The following is a 24,821-nucleotide window of genomic DNA, read 5'->3' as shown; positions in this document are numbered from 1 at the left end:
TTGGGGATGACTAAGGTATACATGACCACAGTGGCTTCCCAGCAGGAGCTGGTGGGGGAAGGCTTTGGGCTTTGGGGGTTAGTGAGAGAGGCAGAGGCCTCCTAATGAGTGCTGCACCTCAAGCAAGCTGAGGGAACCTAAGTAACCCAGCCTCTAGGTTATCTTGTCTGTGAGATGGTGATTAATGTATCACCATCGCTTGTCTCGGCCAGGGCCCTTCTAAGAAGTGCATGGTGAGCTCTAGGAAAGTGGTTGGCTAGCTACGGGATGCTGGGATGCTAGTCAAGTGGGGAGGAACAAGCTGCCTCCTCCTCTCCATCCCTAACAATATGCAGCAGTGGTACCCAAGCTGGGGACAGGGGAGAAAGGTGCAGCGTGATGCAGGCACACACGTTTGAGGAAGGTGTAGAGCAGGTGGATGGGGTTTCAGAGAGCCCCAGAGAGGACTCTGGTGAAGTCAGGCCAACAAGCAGGAGAGTGCACTGACCTATGCTGGCTCTTCTTGTTCCCTGTCCATGCTCCAGAGTCTCTACCCAGGTTCCCCTTCTTCAGGTTACTCAATCTCCTACCAGACTGCTAGGCCAAGGGTGAGCAAATGCTGAGTGACAGCCTGACAGAGCCTGTGTGGGGGAGGGGGATTCAGATCCTAAGGGCTTCCTGCCTGCTTTGTTCTCTAGCAGTCTGCTTCCTGACCCTGCCTGCCTCCCTCATGTCCAGGGGTTTTAAGACTGTGCTATGCCGGGGGCTTGAGAGATAGTTCAGTGGTTAAAGGCACTGTCTGCTCTTCCAGAGGACCCAGGTTCAATTCCCAGCACCCACAGGCAGCTCACAACTGTCTGTAACTCCAAGATCTGACAGCCTCACATAGACAAAAATGCAGGCAAAACACCAATGCACATAAAATAAAAATAAATATTAAAAAAAAAAAAAGGATTGTGATATGATCTATCATGTCTCCATCACCTTCAACTCCCTCCCCCTCTGGGAAGAAGGTCCTAGCAATGGACCTGCTTACATCTTACATCGCCACCTCCTGCCCTCAGATGCCCTCAGAGTCAACAACCTGACTGGGGTGACCCCATGGTTCTGTCAGCCGGAGAGGATGGTGTCTCCTCCAGCTTGGAAAGCACACGGGCATGCTAGTGGAAAAGGAGAATGATTCATCGTGCTGCAGAAAGTGGAGCTGGTAAGCCCAGCACTCAGAAGGCTGGGGTAGAATGAGGAGGACGAGAGTCAGCCAGGCTGCAGCACTAGGTAGTAATTGCCAGGGAAGAAAGAGGAGGAAGAGAGGAGAGAAGGAAGGGAGGGAGGGAGGGAGGAAGCCATCACAGCTAGGTGTGGTGGTGCATGCCTGGAGTCCCAGCATGTGAAATAGATGCAGAAGGATCAAGAGTTCAAGGTCATCATCAACTATGTAATTTAAAGTCAGCCTGACCTGTGTGAAACCCTGTCTCAAAATAAAACAAATAAATATAAACAAAAGGCCATGTGGTGTCTCGTGCCTAAAATCTGGACTCTAAGCACTGTGGAGGAAAGCCACAGTCGAGGCTATCTGGGCTACAGAGTGAGTTCTGGGGGAGTCTGAGCTACTACCCTGGGCCACAGAGTGAGTTCCAGGGGAGTCTGAGCTACAGAGTGAGAAGCTTAAAAAGAAAGAAAATGGAAAATTGAGGTTGCAGCCAAAGCCCCCTGCTTCACCAGAGTCAAGGGGTACCGACCCACACAGGCCAGAGCAGGACACCTTCACTTCCTGGCATCCCTGGGCACATGGCCACACATGTGCTCCATAATCACACACCTCCCTGGCTCCCACTCTGCCTGTGGTCTCATTTCAACTCCTTCAGTTGCTGTATCCACCCATAAAATTATGAGTGTAAAAGCACTTTGAAAACTCTCACTCTATGAATAAGTGGAAGGCGTTTGCTGTAATTATCGTCCTGGTGTCCAATGGGCGAGATTTCTGCTGCCCACCTCTTAGCTATGGGTGGCCTAAAGCGAGGGAGCCCTGGGCCATTTCTCAGCTCCTGGCCCTTCTCTTCCAGCTGTGTGGCCGCAGCTGTCTGTCTGCTAAGCAGGAAAGGAAGGGAACAGAGAAAGCCTCGTTTCCTGGGACACTCGGAGCTTTGAAGGCAAACCACGTGTTCTCCTAAAATGAGAGCCCTGGCCCTGAGTCTCTGTCAGGAGAGTTGGGCGGGGTGGCCTGTGGAGACACGGAGGAAGAGAAACAGGGTGGATTGCAAGCAGATCTGAGCCTCCTGTTCACCGGGCTGTCTCCTACCTTGGCCTTGCCGGTCATGCCCAAGAAGAAGCTGAAGGTCCGTCGCAGGGAGGAGCCTGCCCAGGTCCCCGAGTCCCCTTCCAGCGGGCTACTGCTGCAGAAAGAGAGCAGAGAGGTGAGGAGAGGGAGCTGGGAAAGAAACAGATCACAGGAATGGCAGGTGAGATAGGAGACTGGAAACAATCCCCAGTCCCCACCTCCTAGCTCTTCTGGATCTTCCAAGTTCAAGTTTTCCAGACCCCTCTATTTATGAGGAAACTCCAGACTCCTCCCAGATAAAGGCAGCCTCCCCCTTCCTCTCCGGCTGGAGATGGGAGGGCTCAGTCCCTCTCAAACTGTTCTCCATCACATGTGGTTGGAGAGACGGCCCTCCAGGGGGCATTTCCCTCCTCAGAACAAGAGCCCTGTGTAGACCCCTCTGCTGTTTGGAAAAAGCCCCTGGGCCGAAAGCCAATAAGAAGCGAATTTCCTGGGATTTCATCAGCCCATCCCATGAGCTAATCCCGACTGGAGCCAGGAGGTTGTGTCAGCTAGAGAATTTCAGGATCACAAATCAGAGCCCGACTCTTAAAGGGCCCATGTGTTGTTCACACAGACACACTGCCTGAGAAGGCTGCCCTGGTCTAATAAGGCTTTGGCCACACAGGCCGACAAACAGGTGCTGATTTCGCATGCGTATTTGCATAGTTATTGAAATGTCCAGCATCCGTCTCCATTTCTAAGCTCCATGCCGGGCCCTGTCCCTCTGCTGGGAATTCTACAGCCCCGGACTAGCTCTCCTCCGAACCACTTTCTGTCGGCCGTTATTTACCATCCAAAGCTCGCCCAAATGGTCACTGTCCATCCAGCAGCAGAGTGGCCTACGCTCCTTCATGTCACTGACAACAGAGAGCAAATCTCTCTCCTCTCTCTCTCTCTCTGCTATTGGGCAGATTCCATGGGGTTTGACTGTACTGCTTTTCCCTCCCTAATTCTTCCATCTCTTCAGGAGTCTTGCAGCCCGGGGAGATGGCTATTTGAAGGCCTCTGTCAGAAGCATTCTGGGGAACAGCGTTTGAAGAAGCAGGGAATTTTAGGGCTACAAAATCCACGGCCCACACCCATCACTCCTACATCTAGGCCTTTGATGGGCTCAGAATCCCCCCAACTCACCATTTGCTGAGGTCTGCGGCAGAGGACGAGGACGAGTTACCTGCTGATACACAAGGAAAAGAGAAGTGTCCAGTAAAAGCCAGACAAAGGCACCTAAGGCTGCCTTCCCAACCCCCTCCACCTGGATCAGGTTCCCAGGCTGCAGGTGCATGTGACGCCATTCCTGCGGGCGGCCACTGGGGAGCAGGGACAGAGGGCGGGGTCTGAGGAGAGCAGCGCTGAAGAGCTGGAGAACAAGCTAAAGTGAAGAACTAGCCGGAGCTGAAGGGTCCCTTCCCGCTCTGGTAGGTGGGAAGGGCTGACGTTCTGCACTGGTCCCTCCATTCTCCATCTTTCAGTCTTCTTCAGTGGTTTGTGAGCGTGTGGGGGGAGTGGCAGGCATGTGCAGGTCAGGAGAGTCCGTCCACCATTCGGGTCCCAGGGATTGAACTCACGTTGTTAGACTTAGTGGCAAGCACCTTTACCCAGTGAGCCATCTTGCCAGCCCCCTCTTATGTCATCTTCAGGACAAAGATGCCCTTCAAGTAACTGTCTTCCATCTCTAGTGATAGGGGAGCCTGGGAAGACCCCTCCGGCTTGTGTCCCCGTTCACGGGCAGGACAGTCTCAGAGACGCTGCTGTTCTGATAAGAACCCTCACTTAAGGATTTTCGGAACCCCAAGAGTGTATGACTGCGTAGAATGCAGGTCGCCCAGATTCAGAGCAGCTAACTCTGGGACTGCTGGAGACATGGGTGAGGAAGGGACCACCGTTCTGCGCTCCACTTTCACTTACCATCTAGATCTGAGCAGTCCGAGAGGAGATTGATGCCACTCATGGACACAGCCTTGGACAGCATGCCAGTGGCCGAGTGAACCAAAGAGGCGGCGGATGGACGGCAGGAACTCTGACCCTGGAAATGTGCAGAGTCCTCACACCAAGGCCACGCTTTATCCACCCTCCTCCAATGTGTCTCCCTTCCCCACAGTCCAGCCCTTCCACCAGGCCTCCCAGGATTCTCCACTACCCACATCTGGGCTATTTCACTGGAAGTAGTTGGGATAATATTCCCAAGGCTTAGCCCAGTCACCTGGACAGAAAACACAACGCTGTGTGGTTTCTCATTGTTAGTGTGTGTGTGTGTGTGTGTGTATGTGTGTGTGTGTGTGTGTGTGTGTGTGTGTGTGTGTGTGTGTCACAGCAGGAGGTGTGGCAGTCAATGGACAACCTCCAGACTTGTTTTTCTCCTTCTATCCTGGGATCTAGGGGTCAAACTTAGGTCAAGCTCTGCACAGCAAATGCTTCTATCCGCTGAGCCAACCTGACAATCTCTTTCTTTTAAACTTGTTATTGAGAAAGGGTCTTGAGAGTGCCATGTAGCTGAGGATGACCTTGAACTTTTTTTTTTTGTTTTGTTTTGTTTTGTTTTGAGACAGGGTTTCTTAGTGTGCTCCTGGCTGTCCTGGATCTCACGCTATAGACCAGGCTGGCCTCAAACTCATAGAGATCTGCCTGCCTCTACCTCCTGAGTGCTGGGATTAAAGGCTTGTGCCATCACAACCAACTATAAATAATTTTTTTAAAAAGTTTTTTTTTTTTTAAGACAGAACCCAAATTGATGTAAATCGCCAAACACACAATAACCACAAAGGGTAGTGTCAGAATGTCTAAAGGACATACTCATAACAGTGTAGGAAAAGAGCTTGGGCTCCCTCAGAAGTACCGAGACTGAAATCGTTACGAGCCACACAAAAGTTCCTGAATGTTTTAGATTCTCTCTGCACAAAGATTGATTCAAATGAGTGAAAGACCTTAAATTAAAACCTAGAACTTTGAAATTGTTGCAAGAAAACGCATGGATAAATTTCAAGACACGGGCATAGGCAAAATCTTTTTCTTTTTCTTTTTTCTTTTTGGACTACCTTGAACTTCTGATACCCCTGCCTCCATCCTTGGAGTGCTGGGAGTCACAGGCTTATATCACCACATCTAGTTTGTTTGTTTATTTTTAGCTTTTTGTTTTGTTTTATGTGTGTATGCATGAGTGTATGTATATGCAACACATGTGTGCAGTTTCCCAAAGAGGCCAGAAGAGGGCGTCGGATGCCCTGGGGCTGGAGTTATAAACCACGTAAGTCCTCTGCCAGAGCAGTGAGCACTGCTAACTGCTGAGCCACTTTCAGCCACAGACCCAGTTTATGGAGTCAAGGGATCAGCCCAGGACAGCAGGGGAGCCTCATCCCCAGCCCTGGGCAGAGGATTTTTCTCTCTGTAAAGGACTTCAGAGGCCAGGAAATAAAACAAGCATTGACAAGTGGAATTACATGAAGTTCAAAAAGCTTCAGTACAGTGAGGGAAACAATTGTCAGAGCGAAGAGACAACCTACAAAATGAGAGGAAAATCTAGGTATATAAGTGATGGGACTAATATCTAGACTATGAAAAGAAAATAAAAACAGGCATGAAAAAGTGAACAAACCCAATAAATGGGCAAGTTAACCATTCACAAATGACTAGTAAGTTTATGAAAAAAATGTTCAACAGCCTTAGCCAGCAGAACAGGGAAATAAAACCACACTGAGTCTCTCTACCTCACCCCTTTCAAAGTGGTTATCATATGTGGTGATATATTGTTTGTGCGCTAACAAATAAAGCTTGCCTGAAGATTGGAGGGTGGAGCTAGCCATTAGCTAACCATAGAGGTCTGGAGGTTTGTACAGACAGGAGACAGAAAGTGATATGGCTGGGTGGAGAGAGGAATATAAGGCCAGCAGAGACAGGAGCTTAGCCCCGTTTTGGTCTGAGGAGTCAGAGAGGCAAGAGGTGGACTGTGGCTGCTCCTTTACTTCTCTGATCTTTCAGCATTTACCCCAATATCTGACTCTGGGTTTTTATTATTAAGAACAATTAGGGAGGCTGGAGAGATGACTCAGAGGTTAAGAGCACTGCCTGCTCTTCAGGAGGTCCTAAGTTCAATTCCCAGCAACCACATGGTGGCTCACAACCATCTGTAATGAGATCTGTTACCCTCTTCCGGCATGTAGGCATAATACATAATAAATAAATCTTAAAAAAAAACCAATTAGAATTATTACTACAATCATAAAGGGAGGGCTAGAGAGTTGGTTCAGTGGTTAAGAGCACTGGCTGCTCTTCCAGAGGACCTGAGTTCAATTCCCAGCAACCACATGGCAGTTCACAACTGTCTGTAACTCCAGTTACAGAGGATCTGACACCCTCACACAGACACACATGCAGGCAAAACACCAATGTGCGTAAAATAAGAATAAATAAATAAATAATGTTTAAAAAATGAGAAAGAAAAAGAAAACCAGTAAAGGGGCTGGAGAGATGGCTTAGTGGCACCAGATTAGGTTCCCAGTACCACTTGGTGACTCACAACTGAAATTCCAGTCCTAGGGGATCCAATGCCCTCTTCTGGCTCCACAGGCACCAGGCACACCAGGCAAAACACCCATACACATAAAAGAAAAAAAAATCTAAAAACATTTTTTAGAGAAAACAATTATACACCTAAACAATGTGTCAGTTGCTACTGAGAACTTTGGTTGGGCTGAGCTGGTTGACTTGTGTAATTGTGTTGGTGGCTGTTCATCCAAACAGACGTTCCACCAGTATATAGTCCAGGCTGTACAGACAATGTGTTTAGATTAATGTCATTGCTAATCAACAGACTCAAAACACATATGGGAGAGAAGGAGAAGAAAGCAAGGGCAAAGGGCAGAGCTGGAGAGAAGGCTGCTCAGTTATGAGTGATTACAGCTCGTGCAGAGGACTGGGGTTCTCTTCCCAGCACCCACATGGGCAGCTGCTCACAACCACTGTAATTCCAGGTCCAGGGATCTGATGTCCTCTTCTGCCCTCTGCAAGCACGGTGCTCATTTGCACATACCCACATACATGCATTTAAAAAAAAAAAAAGCCAGGCTGGAGAGATGACTCAGAGGTTAAGAACCTGACTGTTCTTCCAGAGGTCCTGAGTTCAATTCCCAGCACCCATATGGTGGCTCACAACCATCTGTAATGAGATCTGGTGCCCTCTTCTGGCCTGCAGGGATACATGCAAATAGAACACTGTATGCATAATAAATAAATAAATCTTTAAAAAAAAAAAGCCAGTTGAGGTGGTGCATGCCTTTAATCCCAGCACTCAGGAGGCAGAGGCAGGTGGATCTCTGTGAGTTCTAGGCCAGCCTGGGCTACAGAGCTAGTTAGATCTAGGACAGCCAGGGCTGCACAGACAAACACAGTCTCAAAAAGCCATACAACAACAACAAAAGGCCAGATGTAGTGGTGCATACCTTTAATCCCAACCACTCCTAGAAGAAATTATTTATGATTCATATGATTAAAATTGAGGCCAGCCGGATGTGGTGGTGCTCACCATTAACCCCAGCACTCAGGAAGCAGAGGCAGGCATATTTCTCTGAGTTCTATGCCAGCCTGGTCTACAGAGTGTATTCCAGGACAATCAGAGCTACACAGAGAAACCCTGTCTTGGGGAAAAAAAAACAAACAAAAACACAAACAAACAAACAAAAATGTGTTGTGCATGGTGGCGCATGCCTTTGATCCCAGCATTCAGGAGGCTGAGGCAGGCGGATCTCTGTGAATTGGACCCCAGTCTGGTCTCCATAGAAAGTTTCATGGCAGCAAGAGCTATATAGTAAGACCCTGTCTCAAACAAAATAAAATTGAGACCACAAGTGTAGCTTTGCTCCTTTCCTGGAAATCACTTGGTAGCCCAGGCAAGACCACAATAATTTCGCATGTATGTTAGGGGTGGAAGCCTGGATCTCTCAGGTACTAGGTCTGCTCCTACCACTGTGCAACACTTCCTGCTCCATGGAGAGATTTATAGCTATGAGACTAGCAAAATTATGATGTTAAAGAGTGCTGAGGACAGCGCCACTTTGAGATCTTTGGCAGCAGCTAACTCTGCAGCTCACACACCATTGATATGATAATGAGTATTCAGAGACGGGTAATACTTGGGGAGCGCTCAGCAACCTAAGACAGAGCGCCTGTGTGGCCTGGGCAGGCGTCTCCATGACGGGTAAGGTGACCTGCTGATGTCCCACGCAACCCAAGTCAGAAGCTCATTTATTAGTAAAAGGGGGACTTGTAGGGCCCCAGCCCTGTTTTGGATAACTGTTGCCTTGGATAACTGTTGCCTTGCTTGCTGACCTTGACCTTGATGTCCTCCCTGTGCTAATTCCCTGCTGGGTTCCATCCTCCTGAATGCTTAAGGGAAGTTCCTTGTCTATGTATCCTGCATAATGGGCGTTAACAGCTTAGATGCAAGATTGTAAAACATCTGTAGCGAACTTCTGCCCTCCAGGGTTCTCCCATTGTGCTGCAAGCCTGTATTCAAGACCTCCCTCCCTCCTTCAATAAACGGCATTCGGCATTAAAAAAAAAAGGGGGGGGGCTGGAGAGATGGCTCAGAGGTTAAGAGCACTGACTGTTCTTCCAGAGGTCCTGAGTTCAATTCCCAGCAACCACATGGTGGTTCACAACCATCTGTAATGAGATCTGGTGCCCTCTTCCTGCAGGCAGACATGCAGGCAGAACATTGTATACATAATAAATAAATAAATCTTAAAAAAAAAAAAAAAGAAAGAAAGAAAAAGAAAAAAGAATGCTGAGGAGATGGTGAGCCAAGGGTAATGAATCTCATGGAAATGGAAGACACTTACCATGCTTTTACAAAGGGACATGTCGGAGTCTATGGCACAGCATTCTACCCAGGGCACACAGTCTGACAAACATTTGGCAAAAGCCTGTTCACAAGGGCACTCTTCACCATAGTAAGGAGTGGAAACTAGCCAAGTATCCAATAGAATTAAAGAGAAGTAATCTAAGGCTGTCGTGGTGGTACACAGCTTTAATCCCAGCACTCGGGAGGCAGAGGCAGTCAGATCTCTGAATTTGAGGCCAGCCTGGGCTACAGAGTGAGTTCCAAGACAGCTAGAGATACATAATAGAGAGACCCTGACTCAAAAGGAGAAGAAGAAGGAGAAGAAAGAAGAATAATTTAAATAGAAGAAATAATTTGAAAAACAAAATGAGGGCTGGTGAGAGGGGTCAGCAAGCAATTGCTGTGTGAACATTGTACCTGTCTCATCCCTGGAACCCAGGGGAGGGTGGAAGGAGAGAACTAATACCCCAAAGTTGTTCTCTGACCTCCACTTGTGAGCCATGGCATGCTCCCCATAATGATAAACGTAGGGGGGAAAGTACAGGGCTAAGGATGTAGTTCAGCAAGTTGAGCGCTTGTTCAGCATAACCAAGTCTTGGCTCCTATCCCTAGTACCACAGACTGGCATGGCAGTCCACGCCTATTATCCCAGAGCTTGGGAGATGGAGGCTGGAAAATCAGGAGTTCAGGGTCATCCTCCACTACATGGAGACTTCCAAGCTAGCTTGGGCTACATAAGACCCTGTCTCAAAAGTGGAGTATAGGGGCCTGGAGAGATGGCTCAGAGGTTAAGAGCACTGGCTGCTCTTCCAGAGGTCCTGAGTTCAATTCCCAGCAACCACATGGTGGCTCACAACCATCTATAATGAGATCTGGTGCCCTCTTCTGGCCTGCAGGCAGAACACTGTATACATAATATACCTTAAAAAAAAAAAAAAAAAAAAAAAAAAAAGGCCGGGCGGTGGTGGCACACGCCTTTAATCCCAGCACTCGGGAGGCAGAGCCAGGCGGATCTCTGTGAGTTCGAGGCCAGCCTGGGCTACCAAGTGAGCTCTAGGAAAGGCGCAAAGCTACGCAGAGAAACCCTGTCTCGAAAAACCAAAAAAAAAAAAAAAAAAAAAGATGCAAAACTGAAGTATAAATAAAATGCAATGAGTGACTGCAACACTTTGCAACAAAGTAAATACCAGCATTGTTTGTAAGTTATGCTGTGGGGCATGAGGGTGCACCCTGGAGACTTTAGCACACAGGAAGCTTAGGCAGGAATGTCACAAGTCTGAAGCCAGTGTCTCAAACACAACACACAAGAAAAAGCAAGATCTAGAAAATTTTATAAAACATGTCATCATTGCTTATAAATTCATCAATAAAAACGTATTACACTATAGGTGACATATAATTTGTATTAAGACAATCTTTTTAAAAGGGAAAGGATAAAATTCATCGTCTGTTACCTGCGGTGGGAAGGAAAGGGGGGAAGGGGAGACCTGGAAGAGGACTCAGTGGATAAAGCCTGCTAACCTAAGTGTGAGCCTCAAAGGCTATGTAATGATGGAGAGAGCCAACACTGGAAAGCCGTCCTCTGACTTCCACACAGACACCGTGGCATGTGTGTGCATGTCCAGGCACATAAAATAAATAGATGTTAAAAAAAAAAAAAGAAAAAGTTAGTCTAAGCTTGGTGGCACACACTCTTAATCCTGGCACTTGGGAGGCAGAGGTAGCCTGAGAGTTCTGGAAGTCCTTTATAGACCAACCTGGTCTCAATAAATACTTTTTTTTTTTTTTTTAAAGAGGAAAAAGCCGGGCAGTGGTGGCACACACCTTTAATCCCAGCACTAGGGAGGCAGAAGTAGGTGGATCTCTGTGAGTTCAAAGCCAACCTGGTCTACAGAGTGAGTTCCAGGACAGGCACCAAAGATACACAGAGAAAGTCTGTCTTGAAGAACCAAATCTAACAAGAAGAAGAAAAAGGAGGAGGAGAAGAGAAAGGAAGGAAGGAAGGAAGGAAGGAAGGAAGGAAGGAAGGACAGCTTGTCAGCACTCAGCAGGGATGAAGGTATTGATGATGTCTTGGGATGGGAAGTATTTTTGTTTTTGTTTTGGCTTTGGCACTTATAAATCTTGTAAATACTGTATTTTTTAAACACAAAGCCTGAGTTGGGAGTAGTGGTTCATGCCTGCAATCCTTGCACTTAAGAGACAGGAAAATCGTCACAAGTTGGAGGTGAGCCTGGTCTACAGGCCAAGTTCCAAACCAGTTAAGGATACACAGTCTCAAGACACAAAAACAAAACAGAAAAGTTCGGGTGTGGTGTGTGCCTGCCATCCCAAAGCTAGGCAGGGCAGAGAGGCAGGAGGACTGAGGGGCCAGCCTGTGCTATATAAGTAGATCTATCTCAAATAAAATAAAATAATGAGATAAAAGCAATGGGGAAATATAAGAGCGTTAGTGGCCGTAGCCAGCCGGAGAGCAGAGGACAAGTTGCAGCTTAGAAGTTTGGGGCCACAGAGGGGGCTGTGGGCACGAAGTGGCTGCCTGACAAGTGAGAGGAGCAGAGTTCAGATTCTAGCACCCCACAAGCAGCCAAGCATTGCACACACGCGCACATCCCTTGACAGTGTGAGAAGATCAACTCTGGAATGAGATTTTGCTTACAGACGTCTGTCTGCAGCCCCTATCCAGCCCCAGTGAATCAGGCTTTTGGTCTGCAGGCTTTGGAGGAATGCCCCAAGAAAGAAAAACAAGAGCCCCAAACCCTGAGGCAAAGAGAGAATTAAGGGGAGGCCTTAAAGATTCGAGGAGGAGCAGAGAGAAAAAGATGGGGGAGCACCAGGGGAGAGCAGGAGAGGAGAAATCACAATGCCAAGAAGGGACCGAGCAAGAAAGGGAGAGAATCAAGAAGAGAAAAGACATTCCCCGGACTCACGTCTTCTGTGCCAGCCTCTGGGTCGGGCAGCCTAATGCCTTTCTTCTAATAACCGCAATGGTATGGCAGTTTTAGTTCTGATTTGGGGGAAGATGAGGTAAGTGCATCCGCTGCTAAGGGGGAGAATCTAGGATCCAGAACCTGTGTTTTACACTCTCTCACTTAAAATGGGGGAGTCAGGGCAGGGAACTTTCAGAGGTGCGAGTGGAGAAAAACAGGAGCCGGATAAGATGGGGTCCTGCCACTTGCCTGAAAGGCTGGACAGTCCCTTCCTCCCAGCCAGCCCTTTCTTTCCCACCTAAGACACTCTAACAGTGAGGGTCAGGTTGGAGCTCCTGGGCAGCTGAGGAGTGAGCTCAGGAGGGAATCTTCAGCCATAAGTTTATTACAGTACACAATATTTTGGGGAACACAATACCGCCACATTTCCTCTCTTTTTGTCTAAAGTTAAAGAAAGCTTATAACTAATACAAGGAAAACTATCCAATAAGTATATACAATATATACAGCCAAAAATTACATTAATGATGTCTAGTCCATTAGCATTTGACAGATTCAGATAAAAACTCCATTATATATATTAACAATGTCCTTGAGGCTCTCTCCGGAGTGCAGGACATGAACTTGTGGAGCCAGGGGTTCCTCTCAAGCCCGTGTATCCTCCGTGGTCCTTAGAACCTGGAACACCACTCACTGGTTGTACTCTCATCCAGAAAGCTGAGCAACTGCTATATCCTCTCTCTCTCTCTCTCCCTCTTTCCCTCCTTCCTCTCTCCTTTCCCCGCCCTTCCTCTGTTGCTGGGGATTAAATCCAGGGACTCTCGGGATATACTGTGACCCCTCATCTGCACTTGAGGCTCTGTATCCTTTCTCAACCACTATTCCTATTAAGACCTTCTTCGAGAGTGGCTGTGTCTTTCAGGGTACCAGACGCTGAGTTTATTCCCACAAATAATAAGTTCAGTTCCAACACTGGGAAATGCGGGGCCCACAGAAAGAAGTAGTTATAGCCACCAGAGGGACAGAGGTCTTCTAAGTAAGTAAGGGGACAGATACCCATATCAATACAGAGAGACAGCCACGGAAATGAAGAAACTGTTACAGAAAGAGACAGAGGCAGGCTACCGAGCATCGGGGACAGCGCGTCAGACTCAGGGAAGCAGACAGAGGGCCACAGAAGGCAGATTCAGATGGGCCCAGATGGAGCCAGAGCCAGGTCCGGGCACAGAGAGACTCAGCAGCTGATGGAACAGAAGAAGCACAGAGTGGCTGCTGGCACGGGAGGGTCAGGATGGGAAGCCAGGCAACGGCCTGGCCGGGATCTATCTGTCATACCGAGTGGGAGGGTTGGCCACCCTGCTGCTGCTGCTGCTGCTGCTGCGCTCCCAGAAAGGTGTCCAGTTCCTCGTGGCTCTGCAGAAAGGGGTCTTCCTCGGAACTTGAGCATTCCGATGACTGCAGTCTCCTCCTGAAACACACATTGCCACCACTGCCCTTGTAGCCAGTAGTCAGTGATGGGCACCAGGAACGAACAGTTCCTCAGCCCAGCCCTGTTGTTTGCCCCCAGCCCAGCCCTTCCTGTTAGCATAGGCACAGCTCAAACCCAAACGAAGCTCGGCGCTGGCACAGTTGGCTTCAGACAAGAGCGGCCCCTGCTGGTGCGAAGCAATACTGCTCTCCAGAAAGGCGAGCATTCTCGTTTAGTTTCTGCGGCCAGCCTCTCCTCTGACTCAGCCAGCGCTCCTTCCCTCTGCACCTGAGTGCAGTACTAACATCTGTTCATGAAGGGTGGGTGACACTTTAGACATCCAGAGAAACTGTAGGCAGGCATCACAAAAGGCACTCAAGACACTCGGCCGTCAGCCAGGCCTGTGGGAAGGCATGACTGTCCACCCAGTTTCTACAAAACCAGTGCTGGGACGGAGTCCCAGGGGGCATCTCCCTCACTCAGCAAAGCCCCCTGTGTCCATGTGCCAGAGCTGAAGGATGCTGCACCACTCACCAGAGCTAAGGGCTTGGCTAAAGAGACCATACCCAAGTCAAGACACGGTGCCCTGGTGGTAGCTGACCCCGGAGATGGCTACTCACACTGGACTCACGAGGAGAAGCACCCCCTCCCCCAGGCCTTCTCTTTTTTTACTTCCTCTATTTTGGGGAAGTGGTCAGGGATTTTCCAGGAGATAGGGAAGGCAAGGGTCCCTCTCACCAAGCCTGCTAAGCATGTGCAGAGCTCTGGGCAAGGGCAGCTGTCCCCAGCCAGGCATGGTGGCTTATGCCTGTCATCTTAGCACTTGAGAGGGCGTTAGGAGGGTCAGGAATTTGAGGCCAGCCTGAGCTACCTGAAACCCAGTCTCAACAATAAACAAAAACCAGCTGACAAACTAACAAACGTAAAACTCCAGCTGTTTCCGGCTCTCGCTCTGTCCAGGACGTGGGTCTGCCTCTGCCTGAAACCAGAAGGATGGCTGAAGCCTGGGGAAACACCACTAACTCCCTTCAAGAAACCTCCTGAATTTCTCTGGACCTATTTCCTGTCTGTAAAAGAAGTGGCTGGGTTATATGATCTCCACGTTTTTTGACACTATGAAACTCAAAGGGGACCCACTCAGTATTCCCTCCGACTACCACCCACCTGCCTGTGGGATTCGTGGGAAGCAGTGAGGACCGCTGCGGAGAGCCCTGTTTTAGAAGGCAGGGTCTGTCCTCCTCAGGGTTCATCACAGGCAAGGCCCTGATTCTCCAGGAGAGCTTTGAACTTGTCGTTCCTCAGAAATCCTTGTTTCTCCAGAGAGATCAGTGGTAGGGTAGGAGGATGGGGGGGTGAAGACACCAGGATGTGACTTTCTAAACACTTTCTCCAAGGTTTAGAGGTGGGGAAGGGCGGGTCAGGAGGTTCCCCCGGGGACTCACCAGCTCATTGGGTCCTGGAACTCCTTGCCAGGCCCCCAACTGTGTCTTTTGAAGGAATCATTGGTGTAGCTATGAGCGCGGAAAGCCCCAGACCGCCTAAGGGGTGAGGCATGAAGGCCATCACTGTCTTCCTGGTCTTCCTTCTTCCTCTCCTCACCCTCCTCTTCCTCCACCTGCTCCCTGGATTCAACTGCAGATAGACAGCGTTGAATGTGGCTTTGGGGCACTGGGTCCTCTGGGGCCGATCTGTTCATGGAAGGTACACGGAGACAGCTCTGAATCAAGAAGAAAGAGAAGGGTGAGCAGAATTCTAGAACCTTAGAACCTGACATGGTGCTACAGACCTTCAAGAGGCTGAGACAGGAGGATGGTCCTGAGTTGGCATCAGTCTAAGCTGGGCTGCACGGTGAGTTTTGTGCTAATTTGGGTTAAGAGTGGGGCCCTGTCTTTTTTAAAAAAAGAAAGAAGCTGTGAGTGGGTGATGCATTCCTTTAATCCCAGCATTTGGAAAGCAGAGCCAGGCTGATCTTAGCAAGTTTGAGGCTAGCTTGACCTGTGTGTAGCAAGTTCCAGGCCAGCCAGGACTGTGCAGTGAGAGCCTATCTTAACAAAGGAAGAAGAGACAGACGAAAGACAGGAAGGGAAGGCTGGTTGGAGAAGGTTCCACAGTTAGCCAGGCGGCTGAGCACCCCATGCCCTCACTTAGCTGAGACAGAGTTGGAGGGTGCCTGGCTTAGTGGCCTGAGCATGCATGCAGGGTTGAGTGTAGAGCTTTCTGGCTGTTAGTCCATTGTTCTGTCCAGTGTAGAGAGCCTTTGCAGAGAGTGGTGGTTCATGCCTGTAATCTCAGCACTCAGAAGGCAGAACAGGAAAATGGAGAGTTCAAGGCCACTGCGGGCAAAAAAAAAAAATGAGTTGGAAGCCAGCCTAAACTACAGGGTGAGACCTTGTTTCAAAATGAAAACTTTCAAAAGAAGTTCTCGTTTGTTCATTGTTACTCCATTCATGGAGCACCTCTGGGGTAGAAAGCAGGGCGACAGTGACCCACGCCTTTAACCCCAGCACTTGGGAGGCAGAGGCAGGTGGACCTCTGTGAGTTCGAGGCCAGCCTGGTCTACAGAGTGAGATCCAGGACAGGCACCAAAGCTACACAGAGAAACCCTGTCTTGAAAAACTAAAAAAAAAAAAAAAAAAAAGCCATGCTAAGAAAAGCAGATAATGTTTCTGTTCTTAGGTGTTCATACTCATGTGAGTGCGCGTGCGTGCGTGCGTGCGTGCGTATACACACACGCACACACGTGTGCACTTAGACTAAAGCACAATTCAAAAGTAGCTCCATAACTACCAAATGCTACAAGGGAAATTTCATAAAAGTCTTTGGCCAGGATGGGTGAAGCCATATACACCTTTAAATCCAGCACTCAGGAGGCAGAGGCAGATCTCTGGGAGTTTAAGACCAGCCTGGTCTGCATACAGTCGGGGCTACATACCTTCTCTCAAAAAATAAATTAAAAAAGTCTTTATCAGTGGAGTGAGCACATATTACTAGCTGGGAGACTCCAGAAAGTCCAATAGGAGGAGCAGATTAACTGGGGGCCACGCACGGCGGGTTGTGGGGGCAGGGCTGGGATCTGGCCGGGGAAGGGAAAAGTTTCCAGGTTGATAAAGTAACAGGGAAAGGTGTTTATGAGAAGGCTCAGTGTATGCGAGCCTGTCAGCCTGAGGTCGATGTCTGGGTCCTACAGTGGAAGGAAAGACAGATTTCCAAAAGGCCTCTGACCTCCACACAGGTGCTGTGGTCGGTGCGGGTAAATAAGCAGGTTCGTTTATTTGTTTACGCATGTGTGACATGGTGTACATCCGAGGTCAGAGGACACCTTCCACGAGCTGGCTCTCTCTTTCTTCTCTTTTTTTTGCCCCCAGCCCCCTTCCAACTTCCCCTGACCTCTTAGCTCAGGAAATGGCTCAAGAGACAAGGGAACAACCCAGGCTAGGTCTCTTCACTGAGATCACATCAAGTCACATCACCGCCTCTGGTGGCAGAAGATTCTGAAACAGGCCTTGAGATGGAGTGGGCAGGGCAGGAAAAAAAGCAAAAAGCGGCCATTTGGTGTATCCCCCTGTCTCCCACTGCCAAAGACTGTCTCTGCCTCTCCTGCAGTGACCTTAGTTAACTAGGCTGCTCACCACTAACTCGCATATTATGGGTACTAGGATAGTAACGTGCATAGGGGGTGCTGTCGCCCAAAGCCAAGCCCGTGCGTGGAATTGTGATTTGAAGTCCTTTAGATTTGTAAGTATAGCCTTCCTAAACCTCCTGATCGTGGGCTTGCTTCTTCTTCTTTTTCCTTTTCTTTTTCTTTTTTTTTTTCTCTCTCTCTTTTTTTTTTTTTTTTTTTTTAAGTTTTTCGAGACAGGGTTTCTCTGTGTAGCTTTGCGCCTTTCCTGGAACTCACTCTGTAGCACAGGCTGGCCTCAAACTCACAGAGATCCGCCTGGCTCTGCCTCCCGAGTGCTGGGAATAAAGGTGTGCGCCACCACTGCCCGACCTCCTTTTCTTTTTTTTAAGTCTCAGAAAACAGGAGAATGACGTTCCAAACTGGGTGATGGTGGCACACACATTTAATCCCAGTACTCAGGAAGCAGATTTCTGGAGGTTTGAGGCCAGCCTAGTCTACAGAGTGAGTTCCAGGACAGTCAGGGCTTTGAGGTCTCAAAAACAAACACCAAGTCCAATGTCCCTCTCTCTTTCTCTCTTCCTCCGTCCTGTGGACCAGATGTAGCTCTCAGCTGCTGCTCCAGCACCATGCCTGCCTGCCCGCTGCCATGTTCCCTGCCGTGATGGTCATGGGCTCACCTCTGATAGTGTAAGACCCAATTAAAAGCTTTCTTTTATAAGTTGCCGTCTCCTCCCAGCAATAGAACAGTAACCAAGACACCTAACTTGCAAGGATATTAAGGTATTTATGGTAATCTGGGTGTAATGGTGCACAGCTTTTCCCAGCACTCGGGAGGCAGAGGCCAGCAGATCTCTGTGAGTTTGAAGACAGCCTGGTCTACAGAGTGAGTTACAGGACAGCCAGGGCTACTGAGACAGACCCTCTCAAAAAGAGAGAGAGAGCTTGATGATAATATACATCATGCAACTAACATAACTAACATGCTAGGAAAACATGCTATTTTGCTGCTGTTATTTCGGGCTTACCGGAAGGAAGACCTGTAAGAGAACCTAAGACAGAAGCAGACACAGGCGTCATGTGAAGGTGACCCTCTGTTTGTCTCTAGACAAAAAAAGAGAAAACAAAAAGCCATAGTCTGATGCTACCACCACTGTGTTGCAAAGTTATCAAGAACAGCAAGGAACAGCCTGTCTGATGCTCAGAGCCCTTGAAAGGGAGAGGTGGCGGGAGGGCCCTTTAGAACGGGCTATGGCAAACGGCAGCGGACAAGGCCAAATCTGTCCTGTTACATTTGCCGTGCTGGATGTCAAACCCAGGGCCCACGCAGCAGGAAGAATGCTCTGTCACTCAGCGACATTCCTAGATCTTGTGTTTTGAGACAGGACCTCACTATGTAACCCAGGTATTCATGGAACCTCACCTGCCTCAGCCTCCAAAGTACTGGTATGACCACCACACCCAGATGTCCTGTTTATCTATCTATCTATCTATCTATCTATCTATCTATCTATCTATCTATCTATTTACCATTTATTTTTTTCAATGATTTTTTTTTATTGTGTAGTCTTGGCTGGCCTTGAACTCACAGAGATCCACCTGCCTCAGCCTCCAGAGCACTGGGATTAAAGAGCATGCGCCACCACCTGCAGACATCATCATTACCATTTCAGCCTTGATTTTATATGTATGGGTATTCTGTCTGCATACATGCTGTCCTCAGAAACCAGAAGACCTCAGATCCCCTAAGTCTAGAGTTATAGATGGTTGTGAGCCACCATGTGGGTGCTGGGAGCCAAACCTGGCCCCCCCTGGGAGAGCAGCCAGTGTTCTCAACCACTGAACCATCTCTCCAGCCCCTTGTTGTTTGAGACAGGATCTCTCTATGTAGCCCAGGCTATGCTGAAATTTGCTATGTAGACCAGGATGGCCTCAGACTCACAGAGATCCGTCTGCACCTGCCTCCCAAGTGCTGAAATTAAAGGGGTGCGCCATCATGCCTGGTTTTTAAAAAATTTATTTATGTGTCATATGTAAATGGATGTTTTGTCTGCATGCATATTTGTATACCAGAAGACAGCACCAGATCCTATGGGATGTAGGGATAGAGAGTTGTGTGCTGCCATGTGGATGCTGGGAATTGAACTCAGGCCCTTGGAAGAATAGCCATGCTCCTAATCACTGAGCCATCCTTCCAGCCCCTCCTGGCTTATTTCTTATTTTTTATTATTATGTATAGGGGGGTATGGAGCCAGAGAACCACATTGCTGAGTTATTTCCCTCGTGACCACCTTTCTGTGGGTTCTGGGGATGGGACCCGGGTGTTTAGTTTTGCGGTAAGTGGCGTCACTCTTGTTATCTCAATGCCCCTATCTTTATTTATCAATCGCATTTTGTTTAGCTTGTGTGTGTGTGTGTGTGTGTGAGGGAAAGAGAGACCATAAAAGTGGGCACAAGTGTGACTGGTACAGAATGCATGTGGAGGTTAGAAGACAAGCTCTGGGAACTGATCCTTTCCTTCCACCATTTGGGTTCCAGAAATTGAACTCAGGTCTTTAGGCTTGGTAGCAAGACTCGCTGCTCCGCTCCTTATCTTTTGTTTGTTTGCTTTTCAAAACAGAGTTTCTCTATGTAACAGCTCTGGCTGTTCTGGATCTCCCTGTGTAGACCAGGCTGGCCTCAAACTCTCAGAGATCTACCTGCCTCTGCCTCCCAAGTGCTGGGATTAAAGGCGTGTGCCACCACCGCCCGGTGCTCCTTATCCTTTTGTTGTTGTTTGTTTCTTGTTTCTTCAAGATAAGGTTTCTCTGTGTAGTCCTGGCTGTCCTGGAACTAGCTCTGTAGACCAGGCTGGCCTCGAACTCACAGAGATCAGCCTGGCTTTATTTTTCCTAAAGGATTTTTTAAAAAAAGATTTATTATTTATGATGTATACAGTGTTCTGCCTGCACACCAGAAGAGGGCACCAGATCTCATTACAGATGGTTGTCAGCCACCTTGTGGTTGCTGGGAATTGAACTCAGAACTTCTGGAAGAGAAGTGAGTGCTCTTAACCTCTGAGCCATCTCTCCAGCCCCAAGAGTTTTTTAAACTGTACGGTGATGGCACATGCCTTTAATCCCAGCATTCAGGAGGCAGCAGCAGCTAGGACTACACAGTGAAATCTTGTCTCAAAAGCTCAGGGTCATGATCAGTTACACCTTGAGTTTGAGACCAATGTGGGATACATAAAATCATGTCTCAAAAATATAATATATATAATATGTATATTATACATATAATTTTCATTAAATTCAAATTTCAGTACTCATAGTTTTTTTTAACATGTCCATCCATTTGCATATTGTCAGCAAAGTTGATCATTATGACAGAGCCCATACGGCTCAGAAGCCTAAAATATTTTTTTCTGGGTCTTTATAGAAAAAGCTTAAAGATCTGCTGTATAGCTGGGCAGTGGTGGTGCATGCCTTAAGTCCCAGCACTCAGGAGGCAGAGGCAGGCAGATCTCCGTGAGTTCGAGGACAGCTTGGGCTACACAGTGAGTTCCAGGAAAGGCGCAAAGCTACACAGAGAAACCCTGTCTCGAAGGCCCGGGGGTGGGGGGTGGGAGGGTGGGGGGGAGATGTGCTGTATACCAATCATCAATGGTTTCAGGGAGGAGACTGAGGATCCCAACATATCCATTTCCTAAATATCATTGGAGCCCACAGAGGAAGTGGACTTATGGGTGTCCCCATGAGCTGTCCAGCAACCAGACATTTTTCTCTCTATTTGATCCCTGAGAGGCTGTCCGCACAGAACTTCGGTAGCTTGCTCAAAGCCACACACGCAGTTGACTGGAGGTGATGAGATTTCAAAGCTGACCCATCACACTAGGGAGCCTGCAATGTTATCTGAAACCAGAACACCAGCTCCTGGAGAGCAAGTGGGCTGTCACTCACCTCTTACCCTACTTCTAAACCAATCAATCAAGGCCGGTGAGGCTGGCTCAGAGGGGAGCGGGAGCTGGCCAGCCTGACGCCCCATCCCTGGGACCCAACTCCGGAAAGTCATCCTCTGGCCTCCACATGCACTTGAGCGTGCGTGCCCCCCCCATAAATAAACAAGTATAAATTTAAAATTAAAACAGTAACAGCCAGGCCTTTAATCCCAAAGCCAAATTTTAATCCCTTTAAAGCCAAAATCAGTAACAATAGCTGGTGAGCTCGCTCAGTGACTAAAGATGCCTGTCGCCAAGACTATTGACTTAAATTCTAGGACACATACATACAAATACGTCATAACATTTTTTAAAAACCTGAAGAGGGCCTGAAGTAGTTACGAGCACCGCTGCTCCTGCAGAGGACCCACGGGGAGGCTCACAATCATCTACAATTCCAATTCCAGGAAATCTGACACTCTCTTCTGAACCCCTTGGGCACAAGGTATGCAAGTGGTTCACATACTTCTACACAGGCAAAATGTTTACACACACTCACACACACACATACACACATACACACATACACACACACTCACACTCACACACACTCACACACACACATACACACACTCACACTCACACACACACACACTCACACACACTCACACACACATACACACACTCACACACACATACACACACTCACACACACATACACACACTCACACACACATACACACACATACACACACACACATACACACATACACACATATACACATACATACACATACACACATACACACATACATACACATACACACACATACACACACATACACACACACACATACACACACATATACACACACACATACACACACATACACACACATATACACACACATATACACACACATACACACATACACACACATACACACACATACACACATACATACACATACACACACATATACACACATACACACACATACACACATACATACACATACACACACATACACACATACACATATGCATACACATACACACATACACACACATACACACATACATACACATACACACACATACACACATACATACACATACACACATACACACACACACATACACACATATACATATGCATACACATACACACATACACACATACATACACATACACACACATACACACATACACACACATACACACACACACATACACACACACAAAAAATAAATTTTGGGCAGGTCTGGTGGCGTACGCCTTTAATCCCAGCACTCAGGAGGCAGAGGCAGGTGGATCTCTGAGTTCAAGGCCAGCCTGGTCTACAGAGCGAGTTCCAGGACAGTTAGAGTTGTTACACAGAGAAACCCTGTCTGGAAAAACCAAAAAAAGGAAAAAGGTAAACCACTGGGCTGGCGAGTCTTTGTGTTGTCAATTTGACCCAAGCCACCAGGTCATCCGAGAAGGAACCTCAGCTGAGAAAATGTCTCCATAAGATTGATTGGCCTGTGTGGCATTTTCTTCATTAATGATTAATATGAACAAGTCCAGCCCACTTTGGGGGTACCACCCCGGAGACATGGGGGACAAGCAGTGTTCTTTCATGGCCTCTGCACATTTGTTCCTGCATCTAAGTTCCTGCCCTGACTTCTCTACATGATGTACTTCCTGTAAGCTGTAAGATGAAATGTACCCTTTCTCTGCCGGGTTGCTTATGGTCATGGTGTTTATCACAGCAACAGAGCCCTAAAGCCATGAGTCCCACAGAGGAGCAGGGCTTCTGTTAGCGTCAGGAAGTACTGCCCTTCCTTTCTGACCCTGGATACAGGGCAGCTCATCCATGGCAGGAATGTTCTGTGTCTTCGCCATCAGCCTGCCTTGGCCGAGTGCTGGCATTCTGGAGCCTTTACTTTCTCTGACTTTCCTGTCAATGCCAGAGAACAGTACAGTCCCCAAAATGGTGGTGGTGGTGGAGGTTTGAGGGGTAGAGGAGATCCATTCATCCAGCAACCAGCACTGTAGACTAACACAACTAAGTGTGCTTACATACACAGCACGGAGAAAAGGACCCAGAAGGACCAGTAGTCTATCAATGTGAAGGCGGGCAGAAGCTGTGTGGCTAAAATCCATCCACTTAGATAAGCTTCTGGGGTGACGACGAACAGTCACCCACCCGAAGCCAGGGCCCACAGTGCAGGGTTATTGACTTTACTGTTAGTAAATTCCAGAAGTTCCAAGCTGGGAAGGTAGTCAAGCATCCCCAGACCTAATCTAACCACACACTCCTCCAAGTCGCCGAGCAGACATCTCGAACACCACCCCACCCTCTGCTCCGGGATACTCAGCGCTCACACATCAGTCCGGAATGTTGCTGTTTCCCCAGGTGATCGTCAGCTTTGTTTGGTTTGCAAACTGAATTTAGGGATCCTGTCTTCCTCCCCACTCCACCCCCCTCCTGGGCTTGTAACTGTCTGTTTCTGTGCAGGAGCCCCAGGCCCCAGTCAGTCAGCAGGGTGCAGGAGTAGAGAGCAAAGACCTCCACGGTACCGGTACCGGCAACTCTCCTGCTATTTCCGGCAGGCACTGCGGCGGCGTCTGTGCCAGGAGGGTGGGGCAAGAAGTCTGAGGTTCAGAGACTTGAGCAGACTTTGGCCACAGTGGCCCAGGGAATTAACCCGGAAGATCCCAGGAAACACTAAAAGTAGTTGGCAGAGCTGGTAATTCCTGATAGGACAATAGGAAAGGTCTCGACCCCTAGGGTGACATGTCCTATATATCAGATATTTACATTATGATTCATAACAGTAGCAAAATTACAGTTAAGAAGTAGCAATGAAATAATTTTATGGTTGGGGGTCAGCACACCATGAAGGGGCGCAGCATTAGGAAGGCTGAGAACCACTGCTCTACTCTGGAAGAGCCTGGCTTCAGGAACCAGTGAGTGGTCCTGTGTCTGTTTTGTGGCCCCTGGGCTCAGCACAGGGCCTTCTTCATGCTGTGCAGGAGCTTTACCACACAGCTACATCCCCGGCCGGGGTCCCCCCACCTTTTACTCCCTTCCAACTGACTTCACTGAATCATAAAGGTGCAAATCATAAAGCTTCTTAACTCTACACATTCATTTAAATTCACAGTCTTGATCATCTTATAAGGAATTAGATTTGATTATGGTATTTTTTCAAACAAGATGTGTGTTGGTTGCCCCTCCTACCCCTTCAAAATTAAGGAGAAATGGCATGTCTTATTACACCAAAATCTTTTAAAGGTTTTGGGTAACATGTGACATTTCATACTAACTCTTCTAGGATTAAAAAAAAATACTTCCAGACACAAGAGGTGCTGGGTGGGGCATTTGAGCCTCCAGGTTCCCAGATCCTGCGGCCATCCTTGGTGTCCACGTTGCTAGAAACACAGTGGAGCCTTGGTATGGTGGTGCACACCTTTAATCCCAGCACTCCAGAGGAAGAGGCAAGTGAGTCTCTGTGGGTTCGAGGTCTGCCAGATCTACATAGTGAGTTTTAGGACAGCTAGAGCTACATAGTGAGACCCTGTTTCAAAAAACAAACGAACAAAAATAGAAAGGAAAGGAAAGAGAAAAGTAAAAGTGACAGTCCCCAGGTGGGCTGTAGCTCAGCTTGCAGAGGTGCTGGGTTCCAGTCCCGCCACCATAAAGATAAAAATGACAGTGGGATTTTGTTTTGTTTTTTCTCGTGATGATAACACAATGAAGTTGGA

The 24,821-nt window shown here is 48.2% G+C and overlaps 1 protein-coding gene across 8 annotated transcripts in view; it reads right to left on the bottom strand.

Annotated features, from left to right (window-relative positions):
• Arhgef2 (Rho/Rac guanine nucleotide exchange factor 2) overlaps positions 1-24,821 on the bottom strand; it is a 54,278-nt gene that overhangs the window by 28,767 nt on the left and 690 nt on the right. For 3 of the 8 annotated variants that reach the window (XM_015995243.3, XM_015995244.3, XM_076574437.1), the window contains exons 2-6: positions 14,972-15,246; positions 13,397-13,529; positions 4,205-4,322; positions 3,431-3,473; positions 2,279-2,372 (exon numbers count right to left, since the gene is read on the bottom strand). In XM_015995243.3, coding sequence (XP_015850729.2) covers positions 2,279-2,372; positions 3,431-3,473; positions 4,205-4,322; positions 13,397-13,529; positions 14,972-15,225 — 642 coding nt within the window. In that variant the 5' untranslated portion in view covers positions 15,226-15,246. Of the gene's footprint in view, positions 1-2,278; positions 2,373-2,475; positions 2,715-3,430; positions 3,474-4,204; positions 4,323-13,396; positions 13,530-14,971; positions 15,247-24,821 lie in introns of those variants that run through there. The other 5 variants (XM_042279316.2, XM_042279315.2, XM_042279317.2 and 2 more) reach the window with 5 other exon arrangements.

The sequence above is a fragment of the Peromyscus maniculatus genome, chromosome 6, assembly GCF_049852395.1.
Source record: "Peromyscus maniculatus bairdii isolate BWxNUB_F1_BW_parent chromosome 6, HU_Pman_BW_mat_3.1, whole genome shotgun sequence".
Taxonomy (NCBI): Eukaryota; Metazoa; Chordata; class Mammalia; order Rodentia; family Cricetidae; genus Peromyscus; species Peromyscus maniculatus.
This window is presented reverse-complemented; position numbering and strand designations above follow the sequence as displayed.